This window comes from Cricetulus griseus, chromosome 6, assembly GCF_003668045.3.
Source record: "Cricetulus griseus strain 17A/GY chromosome 6, alternate assembly CriGri-PICRH-1.0, whole genome shotgun sequence".
Taxonomy (NCBI): Eukaryota; Metazoa; Chordata; class Mammalia; order Rodentia; family Cricetidae; genus Cricetulus; species Cricetulus griseus.
In genome coordinates, this window is record NC_048599.1 from 98,137,419 (window position 1) to 98,162,860 (window position 25,442).

At 41.7% G+C, this 25,442-nt stretch overlaps 1 protein-coding gene across 2 annotated transcripts in view; it reads left to right on the forward strand.

The window, feature by feature from the left end:
* Positions 1-25,442, forward strand: part of Ttn (titin) — a 270,592-nt gene that overhangs the window by 57,982 nt on the left and 187,168 nt on the right. Inside the window, exons 44-45 of one of the 2 annotated variants that reach the window (XM_035446340.1) lie at positions 5,349-7,886; positions 8,666-8,944. In XM_035446340.1, the coding sequence (XP_035302231.1) occupies positions 5,349-7,886; positions 8,666-8,944 (2,817 nt within the window). Of the gene's footprint in view, positions 1-14; positions 1,796-5,348; positions 7,887-8,665; positions 8,945-25,442 lie in introns of those variants that run through there. The other variant, XM_035446341.1, reaches the window with a different exon arrangement.

Consider the following 25,442-nt stretch of genomic DNA (forward strand, 5'->3'; position numbering starts at 1 on the left):
CTCCACACCCCCAGGGGAGGCTCTGGAGAGATACGCCACACCCTCAGGGGAGGCTCTGGAGAGATACTCCACTCCCCCAGGGGAGGCTCTGGAGAGATACTCCACTCCCCCAGGGGAGGCTCTGGAGAGATACTCCACTCCCCCAGGGGAGGCTCTGGAGAGATACTCCACTCCCCCAGGGGAGGCTCTGGAGAGATATTCCACTCCCCCAGGGGAGGCACTGGAGAGATACTCCACTCCCCCAGAGGAGGCACTGGAGAGATACTCCACTCCCCCAGGGGAGGCACTGGAGAGATACTCCACTCCCCCAGAGAAAGGTCTAGAGAGAGATTTTATTCCTACTAGAGGACCAAACCATCCTAGAAATGTAAGCACAAACCTATCAAAAATAGAGAGGGAAGATAGCACACCAAATGAACATTTCCATACACCTACAGAAGAGAGGAGTTCATCTTATGAAATATGGCGTTCAGATTCATTCGGCACCCCTAATGAAGCCATCGAACCCAAAGACAATGAAATGCCTCCATCTTTTATTGAGCCTCTAAGCAAAAGGAAGATATATGAAAATACAACATTAGGCTTCATCATTGAAGTTGAAGGTCTTCCGGTCCCTGGTGTGAAATGGTATCGAAATAAATCTTTGCTGGAGCCAGATGAGAGAATCAAAATGGAAAGGGTGGGCAATGTGTGTTCCTTGGAAATTTCTAACGTTCAAAAAGGAGACGGGGGAGAGTACATGTGCCATGCAGTAAACATCATCGGGGAAGCCAAGAGCTTGGCCAGTGTAGTCATAATACCCCAAGAAGAAAGAGCTGTCGCTCTCCCACCACCAGTAACCCACCAGCACATCATCGAGTTTGACTTGGAAAATGCCAGCTCATCAAGAACACCTTCCCCTCAAGAAATTGTCCTGGAAGTGGAATTAAGTGAAAAAGATGTAAAGGAATTTGAAAAGCAGGTGAAAATAGTCACAGTCCCTGAATTTACCCCTGATCATAAAAGCATGATTGTGAATTTAGATATCCTTCCACTGAATCTCGTAGATCTCAGTATGGAGTCCAGAGGGAAAGAAGCCACAGATTTCAACATTGATTTAGAAGCATTTGAAATGCCTCCTCGCTTTATAACTCCCATTTGTGATTTTAAAATTCCAGAAAACTCCGATGCTGTGTTCAAATGTTCTGTCATAGGCATCCCTACTCCGGAAGTCAGGTGGTATAAGGAGTATATGTGCATTGAGCCAGATAACTTGAAGTATGTAATCAGTCAGGAAAAAGGGATTCATAGCCTTAAAATCCGAGACATCAGCCCTTCTGATAGTGCGACATACAGATGCAGAGCCCTGAATAGTGCAGGAGAGGCCATCTGCCGAGGCTTCCTCACCATGGGAGAATCCCAAGTCTCTGCTATGATCACAAGGACAAGCAAAGTGACTTTAAGCAGTCAGAAGGAGGAATTAGTCTTAAAGAGCAAATATGCAGACAGCTTTTTTGAATTCCAGGTGGTAGAAGGCCCTCCCAGGTTTATCAAAGGTATTTCTGATTGTCACGCCCCCTTAGGGACAGCAGCATATTTCCAGTGTTTAGTTCGTGGTTCTCCAAGACCCACCGTTTCTTGGTACAAAGATGGAGAATTGGTCCAGGGATCAAGGTTCAGTGCTGAGGAAAGAGGCATAGGGTTCCACAATCTGTTCATAACAGGCTTAATAAAAAGTGATGGAGGAGAGTACAGCTGTGTGGCTACGAACAATTCAGGAGTGGCTAGGAGCGCTGCCATTCTCACCCTCTCTTAAGAGAGGGATTTCTCGGGGCTTCAGTCACTACCAGTATCTATGGATTAGCAACCTTTCAGATGTATCCACTGTATTTGGATCCTGACACTGAAGACCCCTGGAGATATGGTCTTTCTGTGTAGAAATCTCATCTTTGTAATGCATGTAAATACTCTAAACACTGAAACCATCACTTGTGTCAGTTAGTTACACTGTGTCATCCATCCAGCACGATTAAACACCTCCTTGGCTACCCAATTGTTTGTGTTTCTACTTTTCTGTGACCCCCCCCCTCCTCCACAGAATGTTTCAGCATTCTCTTTTAGCAGGTAAACTGCAGATGCCAAGTAGGATGAAAGGTGACCGTATTGGATAAGCACGTAGATAACTGGTAAGAGAAAACACCCTCTGCCCCTAAGTCATTTTTGAACACCAAGCCTCTTAATATTCAGACAGACCTATGTTGATTTACAAAGATGCAAGATGGCAAAGCAAGCAATGAAACCAGCTTTGCCAAAATGGTAGCCAACTTCATAATCTGTTTATTTGCAATCTTGATAATGAATTTTGTTTTTAAGAGATTTTTTCATTATTCCTATTTATCTTGAGTATTTGCATTATCACTGGATTTGGAGGGGTCAAAGTCTCTGAAGGCTTTTCTAAACATTTACAGGGCAAACATACATTTGGAAATATTTTATTGTCTCATTTTGGGCATCAAGTGCAAGTCCAGCATTAATTTATTATCAATCTGGGGATATTACAATATTCATCTACATACAAATTCTTAACTATACACAAGTGTCAGGATCTCTAAAATTAGAAGAAAGGTGGGACACTTATAACTGAGACAATATGTTAAATTTTGTTTAAGGATATATATGTATATATATCCATATATATTGTATATATATTATATATATATTGTATATATATTGATATATAGATTAAGTCTTCTTACTATCTTTATAATTTGAATCTTTAAAACTAACTAGACATTGATAACATTGAGATTCCAGTAGGATATTTATGTTTATAAAGTGAATTTTAATTTTGTAATTTTGTCTTTCAATTTTAATAATTGATAAGTATTTTAAAATTGTGAGTATGAACCGATGTGGACCTTGATCTTTGCATAGAAGACATAATAAGTGTGAAAAAGTCAGTTTTCTCACTTAAAAATACAGAATTCAATCAAAAGGCCTCAGAGGTTCTAGTCAACACCAAGCTTTTTTGTCATCTAGTGGTGATGACTCTTGTAACAGATGAGAAAACAATGGAAGAGAGAATGAGATTAACAGTCTCACCGCCCATTCTTAACTTACGATCATGACCTACAGCTGTACTTGAGGCCTGCAATGCAATATTTAAGGGCCATGATTGTGTTAGCCATATTAATATTATCAGACATACAGCATTTATTTCAGATTTAATTCCCATAAGAATTCATATAGCTACAATATTTATTTCGTTTCTTTCATCTGTTGATGGTATTCTCACAATGGAAATTCTTTCACATCATCCAAACCAAAAGATTAAAAGCATGTATAGAAAATGGGTCACACCCAAATTTTTTAAAGTGTATTTGTTTTGAGTGACCATCAACCAGTGATAAGCAATTGTGGAACAATGTTTTTTGATTCATCCAGAAAGTACCTAAATACCTTCTGATAATAATTTAGATATAATATACCACACTTCTGTCAAGCTGATTTTGGTACAGCTAATTCTGTAGCAAGGGGACTTAAGAGGTTTTTGTTTTTCTACATTTAGTTATATACTGTATGTTTAATTAGAAATCATGTCATAGCCAACATGATAAGCACACTCACCCACATATTACAAACACAATCACACCCAAAACCCAGAAAAGCAGATGAAAGCAGGGAAGGAGGTAAATGTTTTAGTATTTGTTGATTTTTAAGTATATACTTCCATTCACATAAGGAAGGTTTTATTTGATTTTTCTCATTATGATTCCATTAGTCTCAGATGTGCTGAACTTGAAGATGTGTTGAATAACAATGGCTGAAAGAAAATAAGTCTTCCCCACACTTACAGCAATTAAATAGAACTTTCTATTTTCTGACTTAATGACACACAGCTTTAAAGCCTGGGATAGTAATACCCCTGGTGATGGATACAGAATTCCATGTGTTACACAGAGTTGAATTTAGATGTTGTCATGAGATGCTACCAGCCAGGGTAATTTTAACTACAGCATTCGTGTTTGTACACATTTGAGGCTCACTTACTGTAGTGTGTGTGTTTATGTGTCTTTAATATACACCATGTTTTGAAATAGGGGAAACTTTTGAAAATATTTTAACATATTATCAATTCAGGGTACTTTAACTATATCCACATCCATTCCCTTTGCAGGCATTTTGGGGGTTTAAGAGAAGGGAAAGCTAATGGACACAGCACAGATGCAAAGCTAAGTGGCCACCTTTAGTGTTGTAAGTGTATGAAGTCAGTCAGTGGCTTATCAGGGACAGTCACAAATAGCTTAGTAAGTATTCTACATGCTATAGACAAGTTTTACTAATGTTTTATAGCCTGCAGACTCTAGCCTGTCTTCCAATACTACAATGCTAGACCAGTAAGGAATTAAGACAGGACACTATTCAGTGTAATGTGAAGGAAGTAGATTAATGAAATGATAAAATTGCTTTTCATTTAGACAATAAACTACAAGTAACAGGGCAGTGCTCATTCCTCAGCAGGTTGAATTCAGAATTGACTTCCTTTTGGTAAACTACACGTCTCTCACTTGGTTGCATGTGATACTGTTGAAAGAGTATGTGCTATTTGCTGTCCCTGTTCAATAATGCTGTACAACTGACTTACACAATAAATTATCACCAACATTTTGATATTGGAGTCATTGTCTCTTCTGATTTCTCTGTTTTCTCAACTAACGTCTTTTAATAAAGCATTTCTTGAAGTATTTTGACTAGTTACTTGAATGAGGGGAGACCTGATTTTTCTAGAAATAGACAACAATGATTCCTTCAGGAGCTGGAATCAAACCTGTGGCCTGATAGAGGAAAGACCTTAGGCTGGTCATGAACTGGAAATCCTCCTGCCTCCCTCAGCCTTCCAAGTACTGGGATTACTGTTGTGTATCACTATGCCTGGCTAGTAATTGTTGTTGCTGATGTACATTTAGAAGTACTAGCTAAAACATTTTTTTTCTTTGGAAATGATAAATCATTAGACTCAAGAAAATCCTACCTAACAATTCTATGTGTTTTTAGAAGTTGATGCAAATAATCCTAGACTTGTGATTTATAAATATTTACCTAGCATTTCTTCAGACCAGATCTAGACTTATCACTTTTGTAAACCCTACAAGATGAACTGGACAGAAAGTTGCTTTTATACAGTAGTTATAGCTGCTTGATTTTCTATAATAGGCTAAGAAAATTTAGGAATGTGTTTTTTGATAAATGAATCTCACTGCAGTCCAAGTCCAATGACGAAGGCCTGTAATTGGTGTCTAATTCTTTAACTGATACTATTTGTTAATTAATATTGTGTCATAACATCATAATGACTTTTCTCCACACAGAGATTGCTAGTATTCTGTCTGCCAAGGAAGAATTTCAAACCCATAGTTCTGATCTCCACTTCCGTAACGTGAATGAGACGCTTGAACTTTTCTCTGAGCCTGCAGCTCATTCCACTCAGTGTGATTCCAGACAGGAAGGCAGTGCCCCCGTTTTCATCAGAGAAGTATCAGATGCCGAAATAAGCATTGAAGATGTAGCTAAATTGTCTGTTACTGTCATCGGCTACCCCAAGCCTAAAATCCAATGGTTCTTTAATGGACTGCTCCTAAGCCCTTCTGCTGACTACAAATTTGTCTTTGATGGAGATAACCACAGCCTGATCATTCTGTTTGCCAGATGTGAGGATGAGGGGGAGTACACATGCATGGCCAGTAATGAATATGGAAAAGTTGTGTGTAGTGCCTACCTAAAAATAACCCCAAAAGGAGACAGGTGCAAAGATGTGGAATCGGAAGTGGAGAAAGCTCTGGGAAAGTCTGAAGGGCCTTGTCCTCCTTACTTCTTCAAGGAGTTAAAACCAGTCCACTGTGCTCCAGGGATCCCTGCTGTCTTTGAGTACCTGGTACATGGAGAGCCTGCCCCTACTGTTTTGTGGTTCAGAGAAAACAAGCCGCTTCATACCAATGTTTGTTACACCATCATTCACAATCCTGATGGCTCTGGGACCTTTATTGTTAATGACCCCCAAAGGGGAGACAGTGGCCTGTATGTCTGTAAAGCGGAGAATGTGTGGGGAGAGTCCACCTGTGCTGCCGAACTTCATGTGCTTCTGGAAGAAACAGATGTGACTGACTCCTCCCGTCAAGCAGAGTCCACATCAGGAGTGCCTAGTGATTTTCAGGAAACATCGGCAAGGGGCCCTTCAGATCAGGCATTTGACTCCCAGCAGGAAATTACAGCTTTTGTCAAGGATGCCATTTCCAAAGCTGCTCTAATTACAGAAACGCTGCAGCTTTCTCGTGAGCAAGATGTTGACAGTGGTGAACTGAGTACTGGGGTGACTACAGGGGCTCAGAAGCTACAACCCATTGTTCTATCCACTCCTGGGAACACTGGGGAACTTCCTTCCATTGACAGTCCTGTTGACACACAGCCAGACAAAGAACCACCTCCTACTTTACAGTTGCAGCCTGCCCATCCTCAGAGAACCCTTCCCAGAGAAGACACTCTACAGCTTGAAGAGCCTGAGAACACCTTACCAAGTGCCTCATCTGCAGCACAAGTGGCTGGCGAAACCCTTCAGCCAGAAGCAAAGTTAGTCTCTGAAGTGGACAAAGAGCAAAGAGCTCTCCTCCTGTGTCAGAGCTTAGCTGAGGGATATGTGGAAAGTCTAGATGGTCCTGGTGTTGTGATCTCTAATGTGAATCTTGAGCCCCGGGTGCCTTTGGAACACACATGCACAGAAGAAAGCAAAATCCTGATGGTGAATGCAGACTCACTAGAAAGCGCAGGGCAAGATGTTGCAGAGAGGACTGAGGAAGACAAGTCCCTAAGCTTCCCACTAGCCCTTGAGGAAAAGCAGGTCCTACTCAAGGAAGAACAATCAGAGAATATGACAGCACCCGCCAGCCAAACCTCTATGTCTAAGAAAGAGCCAGAGGCCATAAAGGGAGTGATAGAGGTACAGGGAAGTGACTTGCTTGCTAAGGAAACTTTGTTTCCTGGTATTCCCGACGAGCAGCGATTACATCTGAAAACTCAGGTCCGCAGGGCTTTGCAAGCTGCAGTGGCCAGTGAGCAAGGCAGTCTTTTCTCTGAGTGGCTAAGAAACATTGACAAGGTGGAGGTCAAGGCTGTAGACTTCACTGAGGAGCCCAAATGTGTCCTGTGCACCTACCTTATTACTTCAGTGAAGTCACTAACTGAAGAGTTAACCATCACTATTGAAGACATCGATCCTCAAATGGCTAACCTAGAAACGGAACTTAAGGATGCCTTGTGCTCCATTATATGTGAGGAGATAAACATCTTAACAGCTGAGGATCCCAGAATTCAGAAAGAAGCCAAAGTCGGTGTGCAGGGTGGAATAGACCAAGCTTCAGATGTACAGAAAGTTGAGGCCACTGTAGAACCAGAAGTTCAATCAGAGTATCTTGTCTCCAAAGAAGAGGTCAGTTGTCTGAATGTGCAAAGTCAGTTCAAAGACGGAGATAAGGATGCAGTTCTACAGGCCAAGACTCTGAAGCCAGCAGAAGAGCACGACACCCAGAAGGCCAGTACCGTAAAGTCACAAGAAACTGATGGTACCTTAGCTCAAGATTGCCCTACTGTACTTAAACACTTAGTGGATACCATTTCTGAGGAAGGCGATACTGTCCATCTTATGGCATCCATATCAAATGCGAAGGAGGTAAACTGGTATTTCAAGGGTAAACTGGTGCCTTCAGATACAAAGTTCAAGTGTTTACAAGATCAGAATGCCTATACCCTGGTAATTGCCACAGTAAAGGCAGAGGATGAAGGGGAATATGTCTGTGAGGCCTCAAATGACAGTGGAAAAGCTACAACATCAGCAACGCTCACTGTCGGAGAAAGAGGTTGGGCTTCAGGAATGAAATGGATCCCGCTCTAATACCCACTGAGTTGTAGTGATTTAGGTTTCACCGCTGAATCTTCACTTCTCTTCCATTTTTCCAGAATGTCAGCCATGTAGAATAGGAATGAAAGAAGTACAGACATAATCATGGTTATGAACCTACATCTCTTTCTTACTGCCTTGTTAAGCAGTACATTTTCATAGCCACACCACTACTGATTTTTAAAAATAAAACATATTTTCATATGTTTAATAATGCTAAATATGTTTTCATGTGAAAGTGTTTTGACAATATGTGATAAAAACTTCTCAGGACCTGGGCATTCTGAAGTCACCAGGTGTTTCTCTAAATTCAAAATAACCATGATTAGTAGTCTGCCTGTGTTTATTTAGTTCTGTTGACTGGCTACTGTCTAACTTCACCACTTTAGTTGGATATTGTGTGTTCACCTTGTTTTCAGCTCCTAGTCATCACGGTGTATTTCAGCGATGTATCCTGTTGTTATGCATGCACACCCATAGCATCACATTTTAATAACCCCCCTCCAAGTCACTGCAGAGTAACAATTGAAAATGTCACAAGCTGTTTTTGGACCTTTTTTGGGTTTGCCTTCACACTCATTCTCATTTTTTTCCGGTCACCTGTCTTAGACTGCTGCTACCTGTCTCGCCAATTTCAACTATTTTATTTCATTAACAGCAACAAAACTTTGTCTGGAAAAAAAGCAAGTGGGTTGCCTAATAAGGGGGCATGCTAATGGGTTCTGCTCTCCTTTGCAGTCGCCCCTGTGATCAAAAGGAGAATTGAGCCCCTGGAAGTAGCTCTGGGTCACCTAGCCAAATTCACCTGTGAGATCCAAGGTGCCCCCAACGTCCGGTTCCAGTGGTTCAAAGCTGGCAGAGAAATCTATGAGAGTGACAAGTGTTCTATTCGATCTTCGAATTATGTCTCCAGCCTGGAAATCCTGAGAACCCAAGTTGTCGACTGTGGCGAGTATACCTGCAAAGCTTCCAATGAGTATGGCAGTGTCAGCTGCACGGCCACTCTGACTGTCACAGGTAAATGCCACACACTGACGTGGACACTGTCACCTAGTTCATATTAGTGCGTGTGTTGCTTTTTGTACAGGTGCAGAGAGTGTCACCAGTGGAGACCCCCCATGGTATCACATTGATTAAGAGCCACAGAGAAGATGGGAGACAGTCCTTTATAGGCACATTGCTATCAGCAGCCAAAGCAAATGTTCTTTCGTTTGTGGGAGGAAAAAAAAAATAGTTAAGCCATCAAATGAACCTTTACCCTTAATAAGAAACATTTGAGGACTGTTTGTTGCTACTAAAATAATAAGTAAGTAAATAAATAAACAAGTAGTGGTGCAACATGCCTTTAATGCTAGCACTCGGGAAGCAGAGGAATGTGGATCTCTGAGTTCCAGAACAGGAAGGGCGACAGAAAAACACTGTCTCAAAAAAGAAAAGAAAACAAAACAAAAAAACCAAAAGCTCCAATTATTAATATTAACCCAAATAACAAATCAGAAACAGAGTTACAAATAAAGCCAGAATTTCAAATAAATCAAGTATGCAGCTAAAGTTAAACAGGGTTCTACAATAAGAAAGGGGCTAAAATAGGATGCCCACTGTGGGCATTATTCATTCCTAACTTTAAAATAAGGGAAACTACAACATGTTCTGTTCTCAATTTCCTAATTGACACATAGGATAAATTTCAATTTATTAATAATCATCACATGCTTGAATTTTCCCCTTAGCAAAAAAAAAAAAAATCTGTCCTGCTTTCCCCTCCCCTCCCTTCCCTCTGTCCTTCCCTCCCTTCCTTCTCTCCCCCTGTTCTTTTCTTGGTGGTGGCCTCACAGTTTGATGGAAGAGGATACTCTTGGGTAGGAGGGCTGCTCTTGGGTGGGGTTGTCAGGGGGAAGGGAGCTCACTCATCTACCTCAGGGAAAAGAGTTCTTGGAAGCACCTTTTTATCATACAACCAAAAAATCTACAAGATTCTAAGAAACCTGCCCAAAGTGACCCATTAGTCTTAATGACAGTTCTGCACCCAGATTAGCCCAGCTCAGTAATGGGGCTGAACCAAAGCTTCTGCTGTAGCAGCAAAGGGCAAGGAGGCAGATTCTGTGTCCTTTGTCAGCAGAGCAGATCCTAAAGCTTTGCTTCAGAGTGGAGAATGGAAATGGGAAGCTTTAGCTGTGAAGTATTTTTATAAGTGCAAAATCCCTACCGGGGTGCATTTAAAGTTAAGTGATTTGGGGATTTCCTGGCATTTATCAGAGTTAGAAAGAGCTTTGTGAGGTTCTGTAATATCTTACCTCATCTTCAGCCAGCCAATGTGCATTTTCTTACCTTCTTTTTGGTCTTCTACAGAATGAGAATATCAGCTGGATTGCTTATCAAATCTTCCAACCTATTAACCCTCAGAACAGACAAAGCTTTAGTAACGTTCCTTCACGAGGGGGCCTTTGTCCTTTGCTAGAGAGTTTGTCAAGAGTTCTTGTCCCCTTCCTTTTGCAGTCTTTGGTCTCACCACTGGGCTGTTATTTAAGATAAGGTCATGTGTTCACCTAAAGGCATAACCTATCTTTTCTCTGTCTTGGAATATGTAATTGCAGGAAGAACTTTAGAACTTTGATGGAGACCCCATGTAATATGAAAACCTTTCTTTTACAGAGGCATATCCACCAACCTTCCTCTCCAGACCCAAGTCCCTTACAACTTTTGTGGGTAAGGCAGCCAAGTTCCTCTGCACAGTGTCAGGGACTCCTGTGATCGAGACCATCTGGCAGAAAGATGGTAGTGCCCTGTCACCATCACCTAACTGCAGGATTGCAGATGCAGACAACAAACACAGTTTAGAGCTCTCAAATCTTACTGTTCAGGACAGGGGTGTTTACTCTTGTAAGGCTTCCAACAAATTTGGAGCCGATACCTGCCAAGCAGAGTTGACCATCATTGACAAACCCCACTTCATTAAAGAGTTAGAGGCTGTGCAGTCGGCCATCAATAAGAAGATTCACCTTGAGTGCCAGGTAGATGAAGACAGGAAAGTCACAGTCACATGGAGCAAAGATGGTCAAAAGCTGCCTGCTGGGAAAGATTACAAGATCTATTTTGAAGATAAAATAGCATCGCTTGAGATTCCTCTGGCCAAACTAAAAGATTCTGGAACCTATATGTGTACAGCTTCCAACGAGGCTGGGAGCAGCTCCTCATCTGCCATGGTCACTGTGAGAGGTAAGGGTGCCAGGCAGCCATCTGCCACCTCCTTGTCTGCAAGGAAGCCTTAGAAGAAAGATTGTTAGCTGTACCATCTGTTACTAATTTAATTCCTAAGGCAAACCTCTGGGTACAGGAAAGTCCTGATTTTATCTGGTTGAATTTTGGGGGGGGGGTGGGCAGTGGTTTTTATTTTTGTTTAATCTTCTTTAGAATTCACTTACTTGTTCTTTTAAAAAGGCAATTAACAGAAACCTGCTTACAATTTCTTCTAAGAATTCATGTGTGGGCAACTCTTAACCATCTTTTTAAATTATTTCTTTTTTGAAATTATAATTACTTCATTTCTCCATTTCCCCTCCTTTCTCTAAACCCTTCCATATTAACCCTCCTTGTTCTCTTTCAAATCCATAGCCTCTTTTTTTCATTAATTGTTGTTGCACACACACACACACACACACACTCCTAAATAAATAAATACAACTTGCTCTGTCTGTATAATACTACTTGTAAATGTGATTTTAGTACTAAAACCATTTGATGTGGGATAACCAACCAATTGATGTACTCTTCCCTGAGGAAGACTATTTCTCATGCCCGTAGCATTTCTTGGCTGCCTGTATTTCTTTGTGTAGGTTGAGGCCTGGTGGGATACCCTACCCCATTCATGTTAGCATGTCTATTATTGATATCTTTGTTTAGAAAAAAAAATCACTCTTCATATAGATGTAGTCTACTTGCTTGTCTTTTTTCTTTTTATCAAGAGATGGGAAAGTGGTTCAGAATGAAGGGAAGGGCTGGAAGCATCATGGCTTGTTCAGAAGTCTTGTAAACATTGTTTCTCTGTACGCTCTGTCTTTTGTCACATGTGCCTGCTTTTTCTTTTGTGGCGTGTACGCTTCAGTCATCTCCTCCATCTTTTTTTCTGTTTTTTTATACACGTCACGTAGAGCCACCGTCCTTTGTGAAGAAGGTGGACCCCTCTTATTTAATGCTCCCGGGTGAATCAGCACGCCTCCATTGCAAGTTGAAAGGCTCACCTGTGATCCAGGTCACTTGGTTTAAAAACAACAAAGAACTTAGTGAAAGTAACACAGTCCGAATATCTTTTGTCAATTCTGAGGCTATCCTCGACATCACTGATGTAAAAGTTGACGACAGTGGGACATACTCCTGTGAAGCCACCAATGATGTGGGCAGTGACAGCTGCAGTACTGAAGTAGTTATCAAAGGTTTGTCTCCTGAGTTACTGCTCCGTGTTTTGCTAAGAAATGTTTCCTTTGAATGCTTGTAGCTCACAACTCACCCTGTGCTTTCATGCCTTTTTAGAACCGCCTTCTTTCATCAAAACTCTTGAGCCTGCAGACATAGTGCGAGGGGCAAACGCTCTGCTTCAGTGTGAAGTCGCAGGCACGGGACCCTTTGAAATTAGCTGGTTTAAAGATAAGAAACAAATTCGAAGTAGCAAAAAGTACAGGGTGTTTGCTCAGAAGTCTTTTGTGTTTCTGGAAATCGCATCTTTCAATAGCGCGGACGTCGGTGATTACGAATGCATAGTCGCTAATGAAGTTGGGAAGTGCGGCTGTGTCGCGACACACTTATTAAAAGGTTAGTGTGTTTGGGGGGAGCAGTATTTTTCTAATGAATTGTCCAAATAGCTTTCTTAATCTACAGAAAGAAAGTTAATTCGTTCTCTTCTTCTAAACTTTAAAATGTGATTTGTCTTACTATGAACTTGGGGCCCAGAGCTCTCTCTCACAGTCTTTGTCTTGATACGAATAGAAATATTTATTATCTGATTGCCAAAGGAAGTTACATGAAAAGCCACTGACTTGCTGATAAACATTTATATTCTGTGACTCTCTTGAATGGAATTGTTAATTCTTCGTATCATTTCTTTCTTCTTTCCAATAAACGAATGCTGCGACATGGTTGTGTTGCACCTGGGAAGCAGGTGACGTGAATGGAGCCCTGCGGGAGAGATGGGGGTTGAGAGCGAACGTGAGGGAACTGACACGTTTGTATGTTCTCTTCCTTAACTAGAACCGCCAACCTTTGTCAAGAAAGTAGATGATTTCACAGCTCTAGCGGGACAAACTGTCACCTTACAAGCTGCCGTGAGAGGCTCAGAGCCCATTTCTGTCACATGGATGAAAGGCCAGGAGGTTGTTAAAGAAGATGGAAAAATTAAAATGAGCTTTTCCAATGGAGTTGCCGTGTTGACCATCCCTGACGTTCAGATTAGTTTTGGTGGCAAATACACATGCCTGGCTGAAAATGAAGCCGGCAGTCAGACGTCTGTTGGGGAGTTAATAGTGAAAGGTTCGTGGAGGGACAGTTAACTTTTAATTGGCCCTTTGCACTTAAAGTTAAAGCCTTGATTCATGCTAAGGAATCCTAACTATCTAATACCTTTATAGAACCTGCCAAAATCATTGAGCGAGCAGAATTGATCCAAGTGACCGCAGGGGACCCAGCCACCCTGGAGTACACAGTCTCAGGCACCCCAGAACTCAAGCCCAAGTGGTACAAAGATGGGAGGCCCTTGGTTGCCAGTAAAAAGTACCGAATCAGTTTCAAAAACAACATTGCCCAGCTGAAATTTTATTCAGCTGAACTGCACGACAGTGGCCAGTACACATTTGAGATTTCCAATGAAGTGGGGAGCAGTTCCTGTGAGACCACATTTACTGTGTTAGGTCAGTGTTTTTTAGAAAACTACAGTATCTCTCTTAAAAAAAAAAAAAACTGATAAAATTGCCCAAGGATGAACCACTGAGCCCTTTGCCATGTTGATCTTGTTTTTTTTTTCTTATGCAACAAACAGATCGTGACATCGCTCCGTTTTTCACCAAACCCTTACGTAATGTGGACAGTGTTGTTAGCGGCACCTGCAGGTTAGACTGCAGAATCTCTGGCTCCCTCCCCATGAGGGTCTCCTGGTTTAAGGATGGCAAGGAAATCACTGCTTCTGACAGATACCAAATAGCATTTGTGGAAGGCACGGCCTCTTTGGAGATCAGCAGGGTAGACATGAACGATGCAGGGAATTTCACCTGTCGGGCCACAAATTCCGTGGGGAGCAAAGACAGCAGCGGAGCCCTGATTGTACAAGGTTGGCTAGGGACTGTATAGTCCACTTTACCAATATTCAAATTAAGTCTACTGCCCTTAGGTCCAGACTTGTAATTCCTTCAAATTCTGTCTTCTACTTCTTCTTCAGAACCCCCCAGTTTTGTAACTAAGCCAGGGTCCAGGGATGTCCTGCCTGGCTCAGCAGTGTGTCTGAAGAGTACTTTCCAAGGATCCACTCCCCTCACCATCAGATGGTTTAAGGGTGACAAAGAGCTGGTTTCTGGTGGAAGCTGCTATATTACCAAAGAAGCTCTAGAGAGTTCCCTGGAACTCTATGCAGTGAAAACCTCGGATTCAGGCACATACACTTGCAAAGTCAGCAACATAGCTGGAAGTGTGGAGTGCAGCGCAAACTTGTTTGTGAAAGGTTTGCATTCTTCTCTTGACACCTTTGTTCGACACTTTTTTCATGAGTTCTTTTCCTCTTCCTGCTATTTCTTATTAACTCCCTTCCTTCCACAGAACCTGCCACATTTGTTGAGAAGTTAGAGCCATCACAACTGTTAAAGAAGGGAGATGCCACTAAGCTAGCCTGCAAAGTCACAGGCACCCCTCCAATTAAAATCACATGGTTTGCAAATGACAGAGAACTTCGAGAGAGCAGCAAACACAAAATGTCTTTTGTGGAGTCCACTGCAGAATTAAGACTTACAGACGTGGCCATTGAAGACAGCGGTGAATATATGTGTGAAGCTCAAAACGAGGCCGGCAGTGACCACTGCACTAGCATTATAATAGTCAAAGGTTTGTTCTCACTTAATGTGACCAAACTTGTGGCCCATAGCACAGATCCCTGCCCATTAACACAAGTCATTCTCTTCTACTATAGAGTCACCTTACTTTACCAAGGAATTTAAGCCCATTGAAGTATTAAAGGAGTATGATGTCATGTTGCTGGCTGAGGTGGCAGGCACCCCTCCCTTTGAGATCACTTGGTTCAAAGACAATACAACCCTGCGAAGTGGTAGAAAATATAAAACCTTCATTCAGGATCAGTTGGTTAGTCTGCAGATCCTCAAGTTTGTAGCTGCAGATGCGGGTGAATACCAGTGCCGGGTGACCAACGAGGTGGGCAGCAGTACCTGCAGTGCCAGGGTGACATTAAGAGGTCAGTGTTGGCTTAGTTGATGGACGGGTTCTTCTCCACAGAAAAATCTTAAGTGTTTAGATGAGTTTTGCTATGAGCTGGTACTGACTGAGAACTCATTCTTCTGATAGAACCCCCATCCTTCGTTAAGAAGATTGAAGCCACCAGCTCCCTCCGTGGAGGCACAGCTGCCTTCCAGGCCACTCTGAAAGGCTCCTTGCCAATCACCGTGACTTGGTTAAAAGACAACGATGAGATCACTGAAGATGACAACATAAGAATGACTTTTGAGAACAATGTGGCTAGTCTATACCTGAGTGGTATTGAAGTCAAGCATGATGGGAAATACGTCTGTCAAGCCAAAAATGATGCAGGCATACAAAGATGTTCTGCATTACTCTCAGTCAAAGGTTGGTTCAGAAAACTGCCTTAGGCTGAAGGGGAAGGAAAAAAAAGATGCAGATAACAAGCCCTTTATCAGGGTACTTCACAGCCCACATCTCTCCTTTGTTTTCTGCAGAACCTGCAACAATAACGGAGGAGGCTGTGTCCATAGATGTCACTCAAGGAGACCCAGCCACTTTGCAAGTTAAATTTTCAGGAACTAAGGAGATTACAGCCAAATGGTTTAAAGATGGCCAAGAACTTACACTAGGTCCAAAATACAAAATCAGTGTCACTGACACAGTCTCAATACTGAAGATTATTTCCACAGAGAAGAAAGATAGTGGAGAATATACTTTTGAGGTCCAAAATGATGTTGGGAGAAGCAGCTGCAAGGCTAGCATTAACGTCCTAGGTTGGTATTGATTTCTATAAAGGAGTTGAGAGTTTCAAGGGCCCTTCCTCTTGTACAATTTAAAGAGAAAATATAGGGCTATGGGGAGTAGTTTGTGTGTGTGCAAGGTACTGGATTCATGCCTTAGCACTTTGTGGTCAGAGGAGAAGGAGGGAAAGGGAGAGAACAAGTAGCTAAATTAACCTAAACTCATGCTCTTTTGTTGGGTAGATCTTATTATACCTCCTTCATTCACCAAGAAACTGAGGAAAATGGACAGCATCAAAGGATCTTTTATTGACTTAGAATGTATAGTGGCTGGATCACATCCCATAAGCATCCAGTGGTTCAAAGATGACCAAGAAATCTCAGCTAGTGACAAGTACAAATTCTCTTTTCACGATAACACTGCCTTCTTAGAGATAAGTCAGCTTGAAGGCACTGACAGTGGCACATACGCTTGTTCCGCCACCAACAAGGCAGGCCACAGCCAGTGCAGTGGTCACCTGACAGTCAAAGGTTGGCAATTTTTTATCTCTACCTTTCCAAACTTTATTGCCTTGCACTTCTTAATTCTTCCTTTCTTTGCTGAGTTCTAAAATGCATCTCCTCTTCTACTTCCTATTCTTTTATCCCAGAACCCCCTTACTTCGTGGAGAAGCCACAGTCACAAGATGTGAATCCCAGCACGAGGGTTCAGTTGAAGGCTCTTGTGGGTGGCACTGCACCCATGACAATAAAGTGGTTTAAAGATAACAAAGAGCTGCACCCTGGGGCAGCTCGCTCAGTTTGGAAGGATGACACCTCCACCATTCTAGAGCTCTTTTCAGCCAAAGCTGCTGACTCCGGGACCTACATTTGCCAGCTAAGCAATGATGTTGGCACCACAAGCAGTAAAGCCACCCTCTTTGTGAAAGGTCTGGTCTCTATATTGCTTCTTTTTCCTGCTTGTCTAGCTTATCTTTGGGAAGGGAAAGTTCATTAAGAAAAGTTTTGGTCATTGGACTTCATTTAAAAAAAATCAGCATGTCACTCTTTTTCTTTTCTCATCTTTAGAACCTCCTCAATTTATTAAGAAGCCCAGTCCGGTGTTAGTGCTGAGGAATGGACAGTCAACAACATTTGAATGCCAAGTAACAGGCACTCCTGAAATCAGAGTTTCTTGGTATCTGGATGGGAATGAAATAACAGATCTTAGAAAATATGCCATTTCTTTTGTGGATGGTTTAGCCACTTTACAGATTTCTAATGCCAGGGTAGAAAACAGTGGAACTTATGTCTGTGAAGCTCGAAATGATGCAGGCTCTGCCAGCTGCAGCATCGAACTGAAAGTGAAAGGTCTGTTGTGGAATCTGCTATGCGTGTTAGCTGAGCTATCTGCTGTACCCAGGGCTCTCCTGAATTAAGCCATTCTCTGTCTTCCTTTTGACTCTGCAGAGCCTCCCATCTTTATCAGGGAGCTGGAACCTGTGGAGGTAGTAAAGGACAGTGATGTGGAATTGGAGTGTGAAGTCATGGGGACAACTCCATTTGAAGTTACCTGGCTGAAGAATAACAAGGAAATTAGAAGTGGCAAAAAGTACACAATGTCTGAGAAAATGTCAGTGTTTTATCTGCATATAAGCAAGTGTGACCCTTCAGACATTGGTGAATATCAGTGCATCATAGCCAACGAAGGGGGAAGCTGCTCTTGCAGTGCACGAGTTGCCTTGAAAGGTCAGTTTTATGCTAGGACCAGCCACCAAGTCGAAACACTAGTGCTCTTGAATTGTAGGTAATGAGTAAGGGTTAAAAGGTGCCTCTTCTTGAACCACTGTCTTATTTAATCACAGAACCACCATCGTTCATCAAGAAGATAGAGAATGTCACCACTGTCTTGAAGAGTTCCGCCACCTTTCAGAGTACTGTGGCAGGCTCACCCCCCATTTCTATAACTTGGCTAAAGGATGATCAGATTCTTGAGGAAAATGACAATGTCCATATTTCATTTGTGGACAATGTAGCCACACTTCAAGTCCGGAGTGTAGATAATGGACATAGTGGTCGATATACATGTCAAGCCAAGAATGAGTCAGGAGTCGAGAGGTGCTATGCTTTCCTTCTAGTGCAAGGTTGGTGAACTATTCTCTTTCAATAGTGGTCTACAGAGGTGGGTTTATAGGCTTACTTGGATTCTAATAGAATTACTGACCTAACTTATGCACATTGTCATTCTTACTGCAGAACCTGCTCAAATCATAGAGAAAGCTAAATCAGTTGATGTTACCGAGAAAGACCCTGTCACCTTGGAGTGTGTTGTAGCTGGGACACCAGAACTCAAAGTCAAATGGCTTAAAGATGGGAAACAAATTGTACCCAGTAGATATTTCTCAATGAGTTTTGAAAATAATGTGGCCAGTTTCAGGATTCAGTCAGTAATGAAACAAGACAGTGGACAGTACACATTCAAGGTGGAAAATGACTTTGGAAGCAGTAGCTGTGATGCCTACCTGAGAGTGCTAGGTGTGTACCTTTGTCCCTGCCAGCTGCCCTTAATTATAGCAGAAACCTTATAAACAGATAACAACATATTAATTGGTGTGTTTTTGCCATTTGCTTTGGATAGACCAAGATATCCCCCCATCGTTCACTAAAAAGCTAACCAAAATGGATAAAGTTCTGGGTTCTTCTATTCACATGGAGTGCAAGGTTTCTGGATCACTTCCCATTAGTGCTCAGTGGTTTAAAGATGGAAAAGAAATATCTACAGGTGCAAAATACAGACTTGTTTGTCACGAAAACACCGTGTCGCTGGAAGTTAGTAATCTGGAACTAGAAGACACTGCAAATTATACCTGCAAGGTGTCCAATGTGGCAGGAGATGCTGCCTGCAGCGGCATCTTAACTGTAAAAGGTGAGGACTGCTTTGTCCTCTTCTGTTCTTGCTTGTCAGCACTTCTAAAATGTACCACTCTTAACCTTATATCCTCCCAGGTTAAAAAAAAAGTCTTAGTTATTCTGTTTCTTTCAATTCATATTTATTGGGTTCAAGAAATATTTAAGCATCACCTCTTTTCGTGAGTTGTTTTCTTATAGATCCATACAAAACACATTGGGCTACAAGAGCCATAACTAAATATGACTCTCTTAAAATCTGTAGAACCACCAAGCTTCCTAGTGAAGCCCGAGCGACAGCAAGCTATACCTGATTCGACAGTGGAATTTAAGGCTGTGCTGAAAGGAACCCCACCATTCAAAATTAAATGGCTTAAGGATGATGTGGAACTTGCCTCAGGACCCAAATGTTTCATTGGCTTGGAAGGGTCAACCAGCTTCTTAAATCTTTACTCAGTGGATGCTTCCAAGACTGGACAATACACTTGCCAAGTTACCAATGATGTTGGTAGCGACTCTTGCACTACAATGTTGCTTGTGACAGGTGTGCAAGTTTGATTGTCTTACGTTTCTGTCTGACTCATGCCTCTGTTGTTCCTGGGCTCTGTTACAATGTAGCTTCCTAACACAGTAGAGTGTATTTCCCAGACCTAGGTCATGTTTCTCCCTTTCCTATATAATAACCTAATTGGGCTTTTGTGATTTCTTGCTCTTCTTTCATCGTTTCCTTTTTCCTGACTCTTTAGAACCACCGAAGTTTGTAAAGAAATTAGAAGCATCCAAAATAGTAAAAGCAGGTGACTCCACACGCCTGGAATGTAAGATTACTGGATCTCCAGAAATACAAGTTGTGTGGTACAGAAATGAACACAAGCTCACAGCCAGTGACAAGTACCAAATGACTTTCATCGACTCAGTGGCAGTCATACAGATGAACAGCCTCGGGACAGAAGACAGTGGAGATTTTATCTGTGAGGCTCAGAATCCTGCTGGCAGCACCAGCTGCAGTACCAAGGTTATAGTAAAAGGTAGAAACTTTCTTCTGTTGCTTATTAATGTTGCTTATTAATGGAGACTGATCACCTTCTTCTCCCCTGGGTATCACAGTTCCTTATTCTTTACTGTTCTCTTAGTTTCTAACTCAAATCCAAGGGTGTTTCTCTAAGATAGAATCATACCTCTGATTGAATGTTGCTTTTTGTTAAGCCGTGTTTATATTCAGGTGGTCATTTTGAGATATTTGTCCTGTAATTCCAGTACTATCATTCTGACCACCTCAATATATCGACCAAAACACACATACAAAAATAAATAGGAAATTTTTAAATTAATATTTTGATTTCTAGTCACATTACAGCTATATCAGCCTCCCCAGTATAGTCTGTATCATAATGATATAACATATAAACAATATAGGCTTTAATATTACATCTTTAAGATGGCAATAATGTTACCTCTTTCTCACAAATCAGCTTCTTTAAAAAAAAAAAAAAAACCTGACATCACAGTTGAATGTGGTAGCTCACGCCTTTAATCCCAGCATTGGGAGGCAGATGCAGGCAGATCTCTATGAGTCTGAGGCCTGCCTGGACTACAGAACTAATTGTAGGACAGCTAGAGCTGTTACACAGAGAAACCCTGTCTCAAAAAAAGAAGGAAAGAAAGAAAGGAAGGAAGAAATAAGAAAAAAAGTGAAAAACCCCATGACTTTACTGTAGGGCAAATGGTGCCAGTCTTTACTACAGCCATTTCCCAGCATGCTTTGCCACAAACTCAAGTTTTTTCATGTAAGATAATTGTTAGAATAACCATTTCCTGAAATGGAAGGCTCAGATCACAGTTGTTATTGTGACTTCTGGGTATCTCTGTTGTAAAGCATAAATGACATTCTTTTTCTTTTAATTTTTAAAGGCAAAATCCCATCCTTCATAGAATTTCTATTTATTGATACATTTGCTCATTTATAAATTTGGCGTCAGTCTTTGTAGTCCAAGACAAATTAGCACATTGGACCTCTCAGCTGGGACCTGTAGGATGCATCTTGACTGTCCACCTATCTAGCTAATAAGTGATAGTGCTACCCACCCATGATACTATCTTAAACCATGCTTCTGAGTGAAAAGCAAACAAAAAAAACTTTTCCTATTGGTGGATATCTAATAGCCCAACTCATGAGAAATTCTTGTTTTTTACAGAACCACCTGTTTTTAGCAGCTTCCCTCCTGTAGTAGAAACCCTTAAGAACACTGAAGTTAGTCTTGAATGTGAGCTCTCAGGAACACCACCATTTGAGGTGGTGTGGTACAAAGACAAGCGCCAGCTCCGAAGCAGCAAGAAGTACAAGATCGCATCTAAGAATTTCCATGCAAGCATTCATATCCTCAATGTGGAATCTACAGACATTGGAGAGTACCACTGCAAAGCACAGAATGAAGTGGGCAGTGACACTTGTGTTTGTGCAATAAAACTAAAAGGTAAGCATAGTTTCTGTGCAAGGCAGAAATATCAGGCATTCACAAAATTCTCAGTGTGTTGTCTCTTCCATTACCTGGAAAGCCTCTTGAGCAATCTCCATTCATATTTTCCTGTTCAGAACCGCCAAAATTCATTTCCAAGCTGAGCAGCCTCACGGTGGTGGCTGGTGAGCCTGCCGAGCTGCAAGCATCCATAGAAGGTGCCCAGCCTATTTCTGTCCAGTGGCTTAAAGAGAAAGAAGTGATCAGAGAGAGCGAGAACATTAGAATTTCATTCGTGGACAACGTTGCGACCCTGCAGTTTGTCAAAGCTGAGCCAGCTAATGCTGGGAAATACATCTGCCAAGTCAAGAATGATGGTGGAATGAGGGAGAACATGGCCACATTGACCGTCTTAGGTACAACAGTCCCTTGTTAGAATTTGGGGTGATCACTGGATTGACTTCAATACAGTCTCTTTGTTCTGAATTTCTTTCAGAACCATGTTGAGCCTTAGAAAGACTTAGGAAAAAGACACAATTGATCTTAAATGTTCTTTTCTGATTCCTATGGTTCTAACAAAAATTAGCTAGCTGTTTTGTTTATATGCACTGCTTTTCTGCACTGACAGCAAATATCCTAACTGTCTTTTATTTCAACACGAACCCACTTGGAACCTCTCTACTGTTACAAGGAAATTTTGTTTTCACAATAGTAGTGGTTAAGCTGACAAGAACTCCAAAGACCAATGTTTGAAGGAAAGATTTGCATTTTCATCACTAGGCATATTCTATCTGGTGATCAGTTCTAATACCTTAACATAGAGAAAAAAAAAAAAAAAAACAACCAAGTAACTTGTTTAACGGGGACCCTCTGCTCTAAAGAGCATCAAGTGTAAATCAGAACACATTATCTGGGGCCCAGTGAGATGGCTCAGTGGGTAAAGGTGCCTACCACATGCCTCAGGACCTAAGTTCAATCCCCGGGACTGACATGGGCTTCTGACCTCCATATGCATTCCATGGCGTATACCGCCCACCAAGCATACATATGCACTTGTAAATGGTATTTGTAGTTTTTTTTTTTTTTTTTTTTTTTTTTTTTTTAAGAACTAGGTTGTCTGCTATACATTGCCTAGATTGTTTGGGAGTTGACTAATACCCAAACATATTTTAAATTAATACAAATAATTGTATGAATGCACAGAATTGTAGAATCACATTTTAGAGCCGAGGAAAAATGTAATCATCTGTGAGAGAAACAATCAGTGCAATTCATAGAGGAGGAAAGGTCTCAGATTTTCAAAGATGCATCTCGTGTTTTATTTCAGAGCCTGCAGTCATTGTAGAGAAGGCAGGATCCATGACGGTGACTGTGGGAGAAACATGTACCCTGGAGTGTAAGGTGGCTGGCACTCCTGAGCTCTCTGTTGAGTGGTACAAGGATGGGAAGCTCTTGACCAGCAGCCAAAAACACAAATTTAGCTTCTACAACAAAATTTCATCCTTAAAAATTCTCTCCGTTGAAAAGGAAGATGCAGGCACCTACACATTCCAGGTTCAGAACAACGTTGGGAAAAGCAGTTGCACCGCTGTGGTTGACGTGTCAGGTTAGTTCAGGCATTTTCATTGGCTCTCATATGCAAATCTCTTTTATGAATTTCACGTCTCTCACATCTCTTCTGTTCTTTCAAATCATCACAAGTCATTTGCCTTTCTTCACGCAGACCGAATGGTTCCTCCCTCTTTCACTCGAAGACTGAAGGATACTGGTGGGGTCCTGGGCACTTCTTGCATCTTGGAATGTAAAGTAGCTGGATCGTCCCCTATCTCCATTGCCTGGTTTCATGAGAAAACTAAGATTGTCAGTGGAGCAAAGTACCAAGCAACATTTTCAGATAACATCTGCACATTGCAGTTGAATTCCCTGGACTCTTCGGATATGGGCAGTTATACATGCGTGGCTGCTAATGTTGCTGGGTCTGATGAATGTCGTGCAGTGTTGACTGTACAAGGTTAGTGATACACTGTCAAGTATGGCATGTATTACAAACTCCTCTCTGGACATATGTCCAGATTGCCACACTTCTAAAGTTCTCTTATTTATTCAAAATTAAAAATAAGTCCAAAGCTTACTGGATCCTTCCATTGTCTTCTGTGTCCGTGTAGAGCCGCCTTCATTTGTGAAAGAACCTGAACCACTGGAAGTCCTTCCAGGCAAAAATGTAACTTTTACCAGTGTTATCAGAGGAAGCCCTCCATTCAAGGTCGGCTGGTTTAGGGGTGCCAGAGAACTGGTGAAAGGGGACAGGTGTAACATCTATTTTGAAGACACCGTGGCAGAACTGGAATTATTTAATATTGACGTATCTCAGAGTGGAGAATACACCTGTGTGGTTTCTAACAATGCTGGCCAAACATCCTGCACGACGAATCTCTTTGTGAAAGGTTTGCCAAACACACTCACTCTCCTTCTTATGAGTACTGCCTTTTTTGTGGCTTTATGGTGTGTCTAACTGCAATACTTTGTCACTTACCAGAACCAGCCACGTTTGTAAAGAAACTAAGTGATCACTCTGTAGAACCTGGGAAGTCTGTAATTCTGGAGGGCACCTATACTGGAACACTTCCGATTTCTGTCACCTGGAAAAAAGATGGTATCAGCATAACTCCATCTGAAAGATGCAACATTGTCACCACAGAGAAAACGTGCATCCTGGAAATTCTGAGCAGCACAAAGGGCGATGCAGGACACTACTCCTGTGAGATTGAGAATGAGGCAGGAAGAGATGCTTGCGAAGCACTGGTCTCTACCTTAGGTGTGTTATCTTACTCTCTTAAGAATTTTGAATTTAGCAAGCATTCACGGTGGGGCCTTTGCTCTTCTGTAGTTCCATTTATTGATCACGAGCCTTTCTTCTTTAGAACCACCTTATTTTGTTACGGAACTAGAACCTCTGGAGGCATCAGTTGGAGACTCAGTTTCCTTGCAATGCCAAGTAGCTGGGACACCAGAAATTACAGTGTCTTGGTTCAAAGGAGACACTAAGTTAAGGTCAACTCCAGAATACAGGACCTACTTTACGAATAACGTGGCCACACTTGTCTTTAATAAAGTGAGCATCAATGACAGTGGAGAGTACACGTGCATAGCGGAAAACAGCATAGGGACGGCTGCCTCTAAGACTGTCTTCAGAATTCAAGGTGATGCTTCTATTTTAGACGTTCAGAAATGTCCTCTCCCCTCATTTACTCCTTTACTTTTATGGGAATTTTCTCATTTTATCCATTAATGCCTCAAGTATAACTTGTCTTCCTACAGAGCGCCAACTCCCACCTTCTTTTGCAAGACAATTAAAGGACATTGAGCAGACGGTTGGGTTACCAGTTACTCTCACTTGTCGACTGAATGGCTCTGCGCCCATCCAAGTGTGCTGGTATAGAGATGGGGTACTTTTAAGAGATGATGAAAATCTACAGATGTCATTTGTGGATAATGTGGCAACACTGAAAATTTTGCAGACTGACTTAAGTCACTCTGGCCAATACTCTTGCTCAGCCTCCAATCCACTTGGCACAGCCTCATCTACTGCTAGATTGACAGCAAGAGGTTTGTTCCCATTTCCATCATTCTCTTTATAAACCCTGATTTCTTATTTAATTGTGAAGACAAAAATAACTGACAGCCAAAGTGGGGAGTAATATACATTGCCTTTCTTCTCATCTTCCAGAACCTAAGAAATCCCCCTTCTTTGACATCAAGCCAGTATCAATAGATGTTATTGCTGGAGAAAGTGCAGATTTTGAGTGTCATGTTACTGGTGCTCAACCGATGCGAATCACTTGGTCAAAAGATAACAAGGAAATCCGACCTGGAGGAAACTATACTATCACTTGTGTGGGCAACACTCCCCATCTGAGGATTCTTAAAGTGGGCAAAGGAGACTCTGGTCAATACACTTGTCAAGCAACCAATGATGTTGGCAAAGAT